The sequence below is a fragment of the Eptesicus fuscus genome, chromosome 6 (assembly GCF_027574615.1).
Source record: "Eptesicus fuscus isolate TK198812 chromosome 6, DD_ASM_mEF_20220401, whole genome shotgun sequence".
Classification (NCBI taxonomy): Eukaryota; Metazoa; Chordata; class Mammalia; order Chiroptera; family Vespertilionidae; genus Eptesicus; species Eptesicus fuscus.
In genome coordinates this window covers 46,919,922-46,934,914 of record NC_072478.1, presented here as the reverse complement: position 1 = coordinate 46,934,914, position 14,993 = coordinate 46,919,922, and the positions used below count along the sequence as shown (strand labels likewise).

At 40.9% G+C, this 14,993-nt stretch overlaps 1 protein-coding gene across 1 annotated transcript in view; it reads left to right on the top strand.

Annotated features, from left to right (window-relative positions):
* MARCHF1 (membrane associated ring-CH-type finger 1) overlaps window positions 1-11,241 on the top strand; it is an 84,028-nt gene extending 72,787 nt beyond the window's left edge. Inside the window, 2 exon segments of the mRNA XM_054717665.1 lie at window positions 1,818-1,965; window positions 6,898-11,241. Of these exon segments, the coding sequence (XP_054573640.1) occupies window positions 1,818-1,965; window positions 6,898-7,196 (447 nt within the window). The 3' untranslated portion in view covers window positions 7,197-11,241.
* The last annotated feature ends 3,752 nt before the right edge of the window (window positions 11,242-14,993 follow it).

Below are 14,993 nucleotides of genomic sequence, written 5' to 3'. Positions count from 1 at the left end.
AATGAAGGAGAGGAGGAAGGGGCAATTCCAGGTCTGGATGGCAAAAACTCCATGTGCCCGTAGACAGCCGCTCACATCTCACTGTTGGAAAACAGCCAATGTCCGCCTCTGCCAGGGAAGGTTGGAAAGCAGCTCTGCTCTGGACACAATGCTGGCCCTTGTAGAATTACTAGTCCTATATAATAAAAGCCCAGCGACTGAAACAGTGGAACAACCAGAACGACCAGAGACCAGGGTGATGAGGCAGGCAGGCGAGTGGCTAGGGGCAGTCAGGCAGGCAGGTGAACAGTTAGGAACCAGTGGTCCTGGATTGCGAGAGGGATGTCCAAAAGGTCCCAGATTGCGAGAGGGTGCAGGCCTGGCTGAGGGACACCCCCCCCCCTCAATCCCGTGCACAAATTTCATGCACCGAACCTCTAGTCTGTTAATAAAGGAAGAAACGAATGACATCCTCCCCCCAAAGTGCTCTGTTGTAACCTCGGACACAATTTGCATCTTATAATGAGGCAAGTGGGCCTAGAGAGGTTAAAGGACTTCACCCATGTCTCAGAACCAGGGCTTTATGGACCACAATGTGTGCCCTCTTGTTTTCTATTGGATTGTGCATGAAATTTTATGTGGGGGTGGTGGTCTTCAAAGTTCTAAAGATTTTGCTTTAACAAGAGCACTGTAAATAAAGAATACAAAGAATCATAGATTATTAAAAGCTTAGCACATGAAGTCACCTCTAATAAGATCATAGTGATTAGATTTTCCTACAGAAATAATGCAAAGAAAAATAAAATCAGTTCCTCACGCAAAAATGAAGTGATAAACTCTAGCTGTCAAAGCATTGCAATTTCATTTGAGGGTCTATTTCTTCCTCCAAGTTAATAATAATGGACTTGCCCTGGCTGGTGTGGCTCGGTTGGTTGGGCGGGGCCCTGTACACCTAAAGGTCGCTGGTTTGATTCCCGGTCAGGGCTCAATCCCTGGTAGTGGGTGTGCAGGAGGCAGCAGATTGATGTTCTGCTCTCACGTGGATGTTTCTCTCGCTTCCTCTCTCTCTCTCAAAAAATAAAATAAAATAAAATAAATCAATAAAAATATTTTTAAAGTCAATAATGGACACATTCCCGCATGTAACCCTTCATGTATGACTCTAACAATAGTGCCCCTCCTCTTCTCCCAGACGGAGGCAGCAGCCCTCAACTCCCTACATAGGGGTTGACTGGGGGCAGCCATTGTAATCGTGGTGACTGCGGAAAATCAAGACTGCTCGCAAAGGGGCCTCGGCTGGTTTTCTCACATTGCCCAGATAACAAAAGTAGTGTTTTCTAGAAGACTTGTGAACCCATGTTGACTTCCTCTCACAGATAGCATACATTTTTTATACATTAAAAAATGCAACACTGTCTCAGGTTACGTATTCATCCAAGAAGAGATTATTTATTACTACTAGTATTTGTAACCTAGTGCCACAAAGAAGTGAGATGCAGAACCCTGGAAGGGAATTTTTTCTAAAAATATTACAAGTATTCCCATTCATGTTACGGGGTAAGGAAACTATAGGCTAGCAAAACAGAAATGACTTGATTTAGTTCATTTGGACACTAGGAAAATATTTTCATTCTAATAATCATCCAAGTTATCTATAATGCCACAGGTTATGATTTCATATCTTTCTAAACATGAAGACTAATTTGAACATGAGTGTCCTCTGGCAAGGCAAACATTTCATGTTTTCCCTCCAATCCTGATCTCTGTGTGGGGTGTAAATGGGGGCCAAAATGTCCTAGTTAGAAATTCAGTCTCCTGCCATTTGTTTCTGGTTGCAGTGGGAGAAACTACAGATGACCACGAGTGAAAGGAGGAAAATATTCTGCTCTGTCACATTCCACGTCATCGCCATCACCTGTGTGGTGTGGTCCTTGTATGTCTTAATAGATCGGACAGCGGAGGAGATCAGGCAAGGCAATGACAATGGTAAGAGCACCCCTCTTTTTCTCTCTCTTGGATTCTATGACGATACCCAGAGCTGAGTAGGAAAACCATTCCCCCGGTTTAGATCTTCATGGGTGATACACTAGCAAAAACCAGTACTGGAAACTGAGTCTTCTCCAACTGTGCTCCTGCTCTAAAGCATTAGGTGTATGGGGTCCCAAGCTGAGAGGCGAGATAATGAAGTCCATGTAAACCTTGGTGGGGAGAAATACTTGGATGCCATCCACCACTCCAGACTTCGCAGGAGCTGAATAAGGATCAGGTTCTTCCTCCTTTGCAAAGGCAAATAGTTGTAAAAATGGAAGGCCTTTTTATTTTATTTAGTTCACCCTAGTCACTGCTTCTTTTAGAACATGAATAAGATGACAGATACTCTGGTAGAGAATGTTATAGCTTGTTAATTAATACTGTGTAATAGATCAGACAGTGGTAGGATTAGCACTGTGGTTTGAAATTTTAAACATACTAGGTTTGACTGTCAAGTCTGCAAAGAAGGGTGTTTAAAAGTCATTAAGGCATATTCTAACATTTAACGTGCATAGGTGGTTTAAAATTGTCTTCACTTCTGAAGGTACCAGCTGTTTCTCACCGGGCTCTAAGTGTTACAAGAAACCTCAATCACAGCCGGTAAAATAGTGAGAAATAGTCCCCTAACCCCCTCTTCCTCGCGGGGGAAGGGGAAACACAAAATTAAACCCCTGGTGAATTTGAAAGGAGAAATTGTTCAGATGGTAACTGTATCTTTGCACGGTTATGAAATGTTTATTCATCTCACTCAAAAAAGGAGGAAAATTAAAGAAAGAAAAAGATGAGAGGAAAACAGTTTTAAAAGGGAAAGCTTTGTTACTTCTGTATTTCTTTGGTTTCATAAAAGCAGCAAGGAAAGATGTTGCATTCTCACGCTTTCCCTCATGGTGGCAGCAGTGCGCACCAAAATGTGCTCTCCTGGCGGTCTAGAAGCAGAAGGGGACCTGGGCCAGTAAAAGGGATTGTGAGGCCTTGCCAAATGCCCTGGGATGTGGTTTATGTAGTTTAAGGGGGGTGAGAGGCAGAGGAGGGGTGGTGACGGAGTGACAGATCCCGCTGCTCTTTTCTGAAAGAGAATGAAAGTGTTGTGGTTAGAAACTCAGGTAGGGTGAGGTTTTGTTTGTTTTTTTGCTCAATCTTAACTCATGTCTGCACAATTTATATCAAACTACATTGCTTAAAACTACATTATGCATTGTTCCTGAGGTGCTGGACTTAAGCATGTCTATTAGGTCCTTATTAAATGATTTCCTAGAGGGTAGGACCTTAAAAAAAAAAAAATCCATGTTCCCTATATTAACAGGTACTGGCCCAAGCCAAGTCACAGAAAATGCTCCAGAAACACTGCCTTGTATATGTATGGAGAGACAAAGAGGCATTCCACTACCCTTCCCACCTTCCTATCCCCGACATACGACCTCATGACTCCAGGGTTTTCCTAGCAATCAAGGGCTGACATGATCACCAGAGACTTCATATCTGTAGATGTCTAACTTGGAGTTCGGTGTTTGAGAATCATGAACTTGCCCAGGGTGGCCTTGCCCTCTCCCAGGGGTCACCCCGATTTGGTCCAGGTACATGAGCCTGCAGGGCTCTTTCTGTCCTCCTTCAGCCGCGTGTGAGGGGAAAATTAAGGACACCTTTAAAAAAAAAAAAAACTGCATCATTTCAAAGTCAACATATTTTCCACCCATCTTAGAAACCTTCAAAAATATTTGAAGAGGGATAAACTGCCCAGAACTGAGGTTATAAATCAGCAAAATCTTTTGAACTGTATTAATAATCCTGAAGTGGGGGGCGGGGGGGGGGGTCCTTTTTGTTTTTTTCAATATATTTTTATTGATTTGAGAGAGGAAGGGAGAGGGAGAGATAGAAACACCAATGATGAGAGAGAATCATTGATCAGCTGCCTCTTGCATGCCCTCTAACCAGGGAATGAACCTGGGCAGATATCCGGGAATGGAGCTGTGACCTCCTAGCTCATAGCTCAATGTTCAACCACTGGGCCACACCAGCTGGGCCAAACCTTTTTGTTTTTAACTGGTTGTTCTTTGAGATTAAATATGCATGATGCCCCAAATAGCTCACCTCACTCTCTTTCTGTTACTTGTGAAGGGTAAAAAAATAAAAATACATGGTACTTGAAACTTTAATATCCTGAATTACCCATGTTGCCAACTCTAATGAGAGAACAGATGCTCTTTGTACCTTATCTTCACATATTTTAGAAGAATCCTCCAGTATATTCTTTATGTGGTGAAAACAAAACACAGACCAAGAAAAAAAGTTTTATACTACCTATTAAAAAGACTGTTGGTACAGATTTTATTGTTGCCCAGAATTTTTAAAATGTATACACAATAAAAGATGAGCATAACCAATTGATTTTTTTTCCCATGCCTGACTCACTCATGAGCCTCTATGTATCCCCAGGGCAGGGGCCATGATGCATTATTCAGAGAGAGCTTGGTATTATTAGTAGAGGCTCCAAAATTTTTGCTGGCTGCAGCTGAGTCCAGCAGATAAGAACTGTGGCTCTTAACATCTGTTTCGAGTATGTGTTAAAGATCACTTCCCTGCAATCCATAAAATATTTTTCAGCATTATTGTTTAAACTATTCCTTTTCAAATTAATTACAGCAAACCTGATAAGCACTGATTTGGGCCGGTTGTCAGAGGCCAGGGTTCTAGTTTCGCCTTGGTCTCTGGCTAGTTATGGTGAACAAAACCATTAGTCACTCTGAAGCTCAGTGTCCTCATTTGTAAAACTAACCCTAAGCTCCAAAGGTTCTTTTTATGATTAATTTTTCAAAGACACCATGAACCTGACCTTGCCTCAGATAAATGGAAACACTATGTTTATACAATAAGGCACATATATCATGCCTGTTTACTCACTATGAGTATTACCCTTGAAACAAGTTAAGGAAAAGGTTATAAATATGTGAAACTTCTCCTTTCTTCCTTTCTTTCTTTTTACTTCTTTCTTTTTTAAAGTAATATACCAGCTGGAGAGAAGCAACCAGGAGAAAAGTGAAGAAGAAAACCACCTCCCAGTCTGATCAGTCCTACACACCATTATACAAACACATTTTGTAACTATAACCCAAGCACCCAGCTAAAAAGATCCCAAGTTAACAATGGGGTGCTTTTTCTAAATATGCATTGGTTCTGCGGCTGTGCAATGACAGGTTCTCTTCTGCTGTTGGGGACTCAGAAAGGCTTTTCAGACACACCCAGGTGCCTCCAGTCACATAAGATAGGAGAATTGGAACTTAAAATTACTGCTACATAAGATAGGAGAACGGGAACTTAAAAGTTGGAAGAGACCTTAGAGGTCACTGTTTTAAAGATGAGGAAATCAGTAATTTGCCTCATCTGCAGCTGTATCATAAACACCCACCTGGGAGCTTGTGGTTTACTCGATGGGACTTATAAAAGGAGTCTGAGAGGGGCCAGTGGGTACATCCCAGTTTTCAAGCCATTGACATTGTGGCCTAAAGGTTTAGCGTAAGTGTTTCCTATATCAAACACAATACCCAGAGTTGTCACTTAAATATTTTAGGACCTTTAGCTAACCTTTAGTGAGATTTCTGAGCTTTCCTCCTGAAGGGAATTAGAATTGCAAGGGATGCCTAGGGGCACAGGGTGAGGAGGTGTAGTGCCGACAAATGCTAGGGGTTTGGCTGGCAGCCATCAGGACTTTCTCCTTCCCAGGATTCCTGGTTTTTGTTGCCTGGCATCCAAAGATTGAAGCTCAATGCAGTAAAAATGTCTTAATATAGGCACAGTGAAAGTTTTGCTCTTAATCTACAACCCATTAAGCCAGCCAAAGATGGGTAGCATTTAAATCACTCAGCAACGAAAACAATTTACATTCTTGTAGCAGTTTCTATGTGTTGAGAACTATTAATTCATTTAATCCACACTAAAACCCCATGAGGTCAAGACTAGCATTACCTCCATTTTTAAAGGATGCATTCTTTATCTTTTGCTGTATAATAAACATATCAATGATTTTTACATTGAAAACATGTTTAGATGACACTAAAATTTTTATTAAATTTTGACTAAAGTGACTGCAATCCTAAATTTTATGCAGGTCTGTACTTAGGAATTCTCTTTCTCTGGTGAGATGTGGTATCATCTTCTTCTTCTCCTTCTCCTCCTTCTTCTTTCTCTCTCTCTCTCTCTCTCTCTCTCTCTCTCTCTCTCTCTCTCTCTCTCCTTCTCCCTCTCTCTTTAAAGGGAATGAGGGTGGGGAAGCAGGCTCGTATATACAATCTCACACATCTACCTATTACTTTACCTTGTTAAAAGGATTTTAAATTCTGATTCTTTCACTCAGTATGTTCACTGTCCTCTTTAAAGATTTAGCTACAAGGAATAAATGTCAAAGTACATATCAAAAGTCTAATGCAGTATCTGATCACTTGATAACAGGTGGAAAAATATGAGAGATCATTACAGTGGTAGGAAAGATAATTTCTTCACATACAAATTTAACATCTTTAGAATATTTGAAAGCAATTAAGCAATTCAGGTTATAATTCTTATCCACAAAATTTAACATTTATATAGCAATCTATTCCTTACCCCCAATTATTTTAAAATATGTTTTTATTCATTGCAGAGAGAGCAAGGGAGAGGGATAGAAACATCAATGATGAGAGAATCATTGATCGGCTGTCTCCTGCACGCCCCTTACTAGGGATGGAGTCAGCAACCTGGGCATGTGCCCTGATGGGGGATCCAACTACGACTTCCTGGTTTGTGGGTCCACGCTCAACCACTGAGCCACAGCAGGCAGGCATGGTCTTTTGAAGGGGTCATGGAGAAAAAGATTACCAAATCCATTGATAACATTCTCTCTCTTTTTGCTTCAAGGTGTCCTAGAATGGCCATTCTGGACAAAACTGGTTGTGGTGGCCATCGGCTTCACAGGCGGTCTTGTCTTCATGTATGTACAGTGTAAAGCCTACGTCCAGTTGTGGCGCAGGTTGAAGGCCTACAACCGTGTAATCTTTGTGCAGAACTGCCCAGACACTGCCAAAAAGCAGGAGAAGAGCTTCTCGTGTAACGTAAACACGGACACCAAGGATACGGTCGTGGTGCCCGTGTCACAAACGGGTCCAAATCCCCTGCCCTCCGCAGAAGACGGCCCTCCGGATGTGATGCCGGTGTGATTGATGCAACAGGTGGGAGTTCCTTCAATGAAGATCTTTCTAACCCTCGGCCACAACAAATGACAGAGATGGTCCTGAATTACTCACTTTCTGTATCTTCTCCTCTTTCTCTCACCGACTCATTTCCCTTATTTGGCTTAGAAAGGAAAGGAGGAGAAGACACCAAATGACCAAGACCCCATGCAACAGAGTCTGAAGTGATACAGAAACGTGACAAGTTTGCTGAAGAGTAGTAGCCTCTGAAAGGATTAAAAGTCGCCGGAGCAAGGAATACTTTCAGGCAACGTTCATCATCAGACCAAATGGGCACATGAGTCTTCACAGTAGCAGGGGAGAGTTTAAGAATAAAGACTTGAATTGCAATGTGTATTTCTTCTAAGGTCTCGTAATGTTAACTATCTCATCTGGAAATAGCAAGCATAGTTGGTTTTAAGCTTGAAATTGTCCACAATGTCCCTCAGGCACATCAGAAGCACACTCGGAGGATGCATCTTTGATATTCACACTTTGACAGAGAACAGAATTTGATGGCATTAGTGCAGTCCAGTTGTTTTGACAGATGCATGATTTTAAAAGACACAGTATACATTTGAAGATATTAATACTTGGAATTCTATTTAAATGGTGAACAAAAGATTTTTCAGAGATTTTGGGGGGGATTATTTGGCTGTTAAATATCCACAGAAGTTGAAATCAAGTCTCAGGTTCCATATTTTATCTGGACCCTCTAAAACAGTATAGTCTAGCAGAAGTGTAATGTGATCTACAAGTGCAGGCTACCTATGTAAATTCAAAAATTTTTAGCAGCCCCATTGGAAGCTTTTAAAAGAAATAGATGGAATTAATTTTGAGAATGTCTTTTATTTGACCCTATGTATTCAAGTTATTTCAACATGTCATCAATATTAAAAATTATTGACTCTGGCTGGGTAGCTCAGCTGGTTAGAGGATGGTCACGCAGGTTTGATCCCTGGTCAGGGCACATACAAGAATCAACCAATGAATGCATAAATAATTGGAACAACAAATCGATGTTTCTCTCTCTAAACTCAATAAAAAATTATTGAGGTAGTTTAGTTCTCTTTTTATGAACCAAGTCTTTGAAATTCAGTATGCATTTTATCCTTACAGCATATCTCAATTTGAATTAACCATATGGGCTTAGCACAGCCCTACACTTGGAGACTGAGCCTCTGATTCATTCAACAGTTGAATACTTCACAACAGCAGCTTAATTCACTCTTTCACTCAAAGTCTCACAAATGTTATAATTTTACAAAGAACTAAATCAAATTAAATAGGCTGGTTGAAAAGTTAGATGAAGTCACTAAAGGATGAAAAAACGAAAGTATAGAAAGATACAGCAATCTGCCTGGGGCAAGGTTCTGAAAGTAACTTATTTGCTATGATGAAGCACTTCTGAAGGGGAAAATAACAATTAAATATTTTGTTATTAAGTCAAATGTATAAGGCTTTTTTAAAAAAAAATCCATACAATGTGTCAACTTGACAGATGAATAGTTAAGCATTTAGACTCTATTTTTAAAAGCTGACAGTATTTCCCTTGCTCAGCTGGGAAGCAAAAACATTCGACGGATTCTGTGATAAGTAATAAATTGAGTTGTTTAGGTTTGACAGTTCAGTTGATTATTGTGTTCTTTGCATATTCATGTAAAACTGAAGTGTGAATGATGTTGCAGTGAGCTAGACTAATGATTATAGATATAGTGGCCTGTCAAACAAAGATGTCTTACATTTTAAAGAGGTGATTTATTTTTGTTAGCTGTCATATTTATTATTGTGAAAAGACAACCGTGATGGCCATAAGAACCAAAGCATGGGTATTGCATTGCACAAATCGGGTATCACATTGACGCACTTTGTAATTATCCTTGTGCTTGTTCTTCACTGATTATCATAGGAAAAAGGGGAAAGAAATAACCTTTTAATGAGAAAGATGATATGACTATTAGTAGTGGCTGACACTGAGTCCAACAGTCCTGATTCCTAGAAATAAAGGGAAACAATGTCTACCCTGTGTGTGTGTGTATCCATGTACATACATGAGAAAAACATTCTCATTCAGGCAGGAAACAAGGTTTAAAACTCATCTTTCTTAAGACGTATTGTAGGGATGCGGAATAAAGGCAAAGAGAAAACAAAGTTGAGGTAATTAACCTGGACCAAAATTTCTGTACGAATAAGAACATGAGCGGTGTTAATAAAAAACAAGTACCTTAAACAAACTAAACTCCATGCCCCCCTCCACCCAAGGGATTAACCTTGATTCAACTGAACTGTTAATTTTCCTAAGCTTTTTACTAATCCATGTTTCCTATGGTTTAGAGATGGCAACATGCTGTTTACCAATATTCGTGGGTGGAAAAATCTAGCCACCAGCAAACAAAGAAATGATTTCTCTTTTGTTTGCTCTGGAAAGAAAAGGATTGTTAGCACCACAAATACTGTGTATCTACTGTGCAGACCTAGGCAAGATAGATCAGTGCATAGCTCATTTCACAGTGGCAGATGACTGGCTAAAATAAGGCCTCGTGTATTAAGGGCTTCCCTCAACACTAAGAACACATTTCTGGGATGAAAAGTGAAGGTGAGCATTACTGTATGAATGACAAAAGATGATAGGGTATTATTTTAAAACCATACCTAAATTCTCAACATGAAATTGTACAGGCTTTGACTTTTTTTGCAATGAGAAAATAATAGAGCTCCCTAGCAGGTTAAAAGTCAGTATTTTATTCTGCTATTCTTCTGTTTTGAACCCTGAACTCCTGAATTTAAATCTATTAAAAAATTTTTCTGCAATGGATGTTTATGGTTCCATCTACTAGTAATAGCTCTGTGCACTTGAAACCTAATGTGGATTCTTTTCCTCTAGTTCTGTGTGGCAATGGTGCATCTGCCCTTTCGAAGGAGTTGGCTTTGTAACAGGGCCTGTGTGGACTGGACATACCCTTCAAAGAGAAGAGCTGCTCTCTAGGAGACGCTTCTTCCGAAGCACGTGTCCCTGCTCATGGAAGAAACAAAATGGGATTGAAACAAAGGACTGACACTGAAGAATGAGCTGACAGTTCTATTCAAAACTGGAATTTTATAATCATGAACCTGTGGTATTACCCATCCCATACATCACATAGATTTATGCTGTTAATTTTTTTTTAAATAACTGCCACTTTTATTGTATAGGATCAAAGATTAAATTATAAAGGATTGAGATTCGGGTATCTTTTTAAAAGTAAAGTGCAAAGGGCCACGAAGCTTAAGTACAAACACAAACCAAAATAGAAAAGAAAAAACAAACAAAACAGAAATGATCCCATCAACCTGAGATAGCAATGGACAACTGAAAGAAGATGAGTCTCTATACTGAATGCCCCAGGATTAAATCTTCACTCTCAGCTGCTGGTACATGTGATTCTAGTCCCAGAGAGATGGCCCCATAGTTACATTTATCTTGTGCAAAAGGTCCTTGGGTTCTCCTCAAACAGTGAGGCTTTGGTTCGGAGATGAGCTAATCAGAGCAATGACATTATCATCATTGTCACTGGGGTGAGATGGGGAAGATTGTCCCATCTGCCTGGCACAGTTTACCTAGCCTTGCCTTGCCAATGAATATTTTGGAACAAAGTGGAGCTATTAAAACTCATTATTATCATTATTGTAGTTGTTATGTAATAATGATGTAGGACTCATACTTTAAGAAAGATGAAAACCTTTTTTCTTTCCTTAAATCAGCCCAAAGGTGCTATTTTACATATCAATACAGTTGAAAGGACATCCTGTTATTTTGGGCTGTTTCCTCGCATCTGATGAAAGCCCGCTTTGAGATTGGATTTTGCATTTAAACAAACAAGAAACAATTATTTTGACTGTGTGCAATTTTTGAGGTTGAGCATTTGTACTTTTTTGGTTTTACCTAATTCTCTTGCATTAACACTTTACTGTTTTGTGAATAATGTGTATTAAGACTTATTAAGGAAAAGATAATTATCTGTGAAAGATTTGTATATTAAACAAGTGACTTGTACCTTTTTTTGTGGTTTCCATAGTTTTTTTATTAACTTACCAGAATGTCTGCTGATTTATATCTGCAACATTCAAATGAGGGAGTTATTCAGATTTTTCAATAGTCTGGGTTTTTAATCAGAGTGTGAACATATTTTAAGACCAACATAGACTGACTAACCCATGACACTGTAGAGACTGATAAACATGCACCAACGAGGGAAGACAACAGAATTATACAAACTTTCAAACCCTGCTTTAAAAATGACAACACAGGCAGAGAAAACAGCAAGTGCCAAAGTCCTGACTGGGAAATGTCAAGCAAGGTTCAGCCGGTAAAGAAACCACAAGCCCTTGTTAGGGTCAGACAGTTCATTAGAGATAGCAAAAGAAACCCAAACTATGGAGCCAGCTGTCTATGAGCCTTGCCCCAAGGAAAAGACACAAAAAGGGCCAGATGACAGGATAATGAAATGTATGGGTTGGGGCCCACTGTTCCTGAGATGCTGATTCCACATGCAGCTGAGTGATTTTATAGCCTGCAGCTACACCCCGAAGAGATGACAGGTGGAAACACTGCTACCTCATCACAACCCAGGAGGCAATGACAAACTGGGCCACAGGTCATCCCTGTAAGATAGGGAGGCCAAAGTGGAGTGGCGATTGGCAGTTTCTCACGAGCATCCCATATCGTGTTCCAGGAGGATCACCGGGCATTCTTCTAAAGCTCGAGTTGGCTGTGATCAAACCTGGCCCAAGTGGCCACACTCATGGTCATCAGGCTGCCAGCACAGAGCTGTCCCACTGTAGGAAACAGCTTGGGCATTTTAGGAATGGGCAGAAGGCCAGCGTGTCTGAAGGGCTAGTGGAAACTGAGGTTGGAGAGGCAGTCAGGAAACATTGCAGGCTGCGCTCCGAACCTGAATTTCATTCAAAATGTGATGGATGTCATTGTAGGCTTGTCAATTGTAACCAGTGTACCATTCTGGTGGGGGATGTAGATAATGGGGGAGGCTACGTGTGTGTGAGGGCAGGGGCTATATGGAAGATCTCTTACTTTTCTCTCCATTTTGATGTAAACCTGAAATTGCTTTATAAAAGTAAAATCTTTTTAAAAAGTGATTAGAAACAAAATCATATATTAAAGAAATAGACACATCATTAACAATGTGATGGAATGATACTGCAACAACACTGAACAAAGGAGCAGCTTATCCTAGTGTACATTTTTAAAATGCGCAGCTCTGGAAAATGGGTTAAGTGGAGCAAGAATGGTGGCATGAAGGCGCCAGGAAGCCAAAGGCATGGTGGCTCAGGGGAGGGTGACCAGTGGAGATGGCCTGACATGGGCTGATTTGACATTCTTTTTGGAAATAAGGAACCAGAAATACCCTCTAATTACATTAGGCTGGAGGGAGGGCAGGAAAGAAAGAGAAGAATCAATGATGATTTATATGCTTTTTTTTTTTTTTGGCTTGAGAAATTAGGTGAAAAACTTGGGGAGAATCAAGGTTCCTGAGAAGGCAATAGGGAGTGGGATCCAGAACAGGGGTGGAGCTGGCCTTTGAAAGGAGAAAAGCTATTACACCCATTAAATCTAAAGAAAGTAAGTTTCTGTTTTCTCAATTATGTATAAAAAGTTAACAGCTGAACACTGGGGGAGGTAGTATTAAAGTCAAACTAGAAAGCATGAAAAAGCAGTAAAAAAAAAAATATCTCACAGTTGAAAAATGAGCTTCTTAGGAGAAACCCAGTAGAATTGCTAAACTGTGTTGAGAATCCACTTGAGATTTGGAAACATGAATGGGAAAATGGTCTGACAGTCTCCAGCAAGGCTGAGCTGCTTGGGAGCCGGTAGAAGGGGACAGTTACATGCGCCTTACTTGGTTTGGGTGTTGAAAGAGGAACACTGTGCAGTCAGGCAGGAATGGAGAGCACATGCAAGGAAGCCACTAGGAACTTCAGCAATGGAGAGGGATAGGAGGCAGAGAATGGAGAATGAAATGCTCAAAGTCAAGTTTATAGAAACTTCAGGTGCTAAGGATCTGGGTGGGCATGACCACCTAAAGGGCCTCTGGTGGGAGAGAGAAAAAGACTGAGAAACTTCAAGAACACAGTGTTAGATCTGCTATTCACAAGGCTACTGGGATCACTAACATTATTGAAATAGGAGAGAAAAAACTGAGCCAAGAGCTAAAATCTTCAAGGAATGAGCAAAAGGTTCTTCTGGGAGGTAAGAAAATAAGGAAAGGGGAAAAAATAACAGAACTGCAAGGAACTAAGGGAGACATTATTGAAAGTGGCAGTAGGCAGTAAGGCAAAGAGGACACCTATCCAACCTCTGCCCCTGAAGTATAAGGGACAGGAGTAGAAAAAGCTTGTATTTGAGGCTAGAAAACTAGAAAAACACCTAAGTTTGTAAGGCGAGGAAGTGACTAGGATATTAGGAAAAGAGACCACAGATGTCAGAGTTAGTTGCTCTGAGATTAGAAATGTATCACTGGTCTATGTCCATGGAAGTTCAGCTCACTGACTTAGAGCAGCAGTTGGCAAACTATGGCAAGCAGGCTAAATCCATCCTGCAGCCTATTTGTGAATGGCATTGAACTAAGAATGGTTTTTACATTGTAAAAGGGTGGCAAAACACACACACAAACACACACACACACACACACACACAATTATACAACAGAAAGTACACCTGGCCTGTAACACCTAAAATATTTACTATCTGGCTCTTACAAAAAAAACAAAAAAAAAATTTTGATAGGCCCTAGTTTATACAGAAGTGCTAACAAAGTGAGTTACTATGTCTCTGTTCCATGGCCATGGACTGCAGAAGCCATCGTACAAAGACAGAGTAATCTAAAAGGAGTCTAGATAAGACAGCACAAGTTATTGCTGCAGAAAGGACATGTTCCATAGATAATGACTAAGTATATCACTTAAAAGCATTACTCCAAAGACAAAGTATGTCTTAGGTTACTTTGGTCCAGCAAGAAGTGACATGGCAAGTGTGGTTCTAGAGATGATCAAGTCAATCATTCAACAAATATTTATCTGTTCTAGTTCCAAGCACTGTATCTTGTTACATTTTTTTTTTTTTTTTTTTTTTTTTTTGCTTTGATAGCATAGGGAAAACTAAGAATAAATGCTTGAGGGGAAGAATAATATGTCATTTTACAAGTTACTCACCTGACAGTATGGCTTTTTAAATATCAGACCACACAGCACACTTATTATTCTCTTTACTGTAATTTATGACTCAGTTTTTATAGCTGTTTGAGACTAAATATAAATCCCCCAAAAAAGAAAATTTTCCAATGATTAAAGAGATAGAGACCTTCTTATGTAACCACTAGTGGCCTGGTACACGAAATTCGTGAAAAGGGGCGGGGGGTATCCCTCAGCCCGGCCTGCACCCTCTCCAATCTGGAACTCCTCAGACATCCCTCTCACAATCCAGGACCACTGGCTCCTAACTACTCACCTGCCTACCTGCCTGATCGCCCCTAACGACTCTGCCAGCATGATCACCCCTAAATGTCCCCCCCCCCGGCCAGCGTGCTCGCCCTCAACTGTCCCCCCACTTGCCGGCCTGCTCGCCAACTGCCCCCCTGCCAGCCAGCTTGCCCCCAACTGCCCCCCCCCGCCAGCCAGCTCACCCCCAACTGCCCCCCCCCACTGGCCTGATTGCCCCCAACTGCCCTCCTCCACCGGCCTGATCACCCCCACCTGCCCCACCTTGCCAGCCTGACCACCCTCAACTGCCCC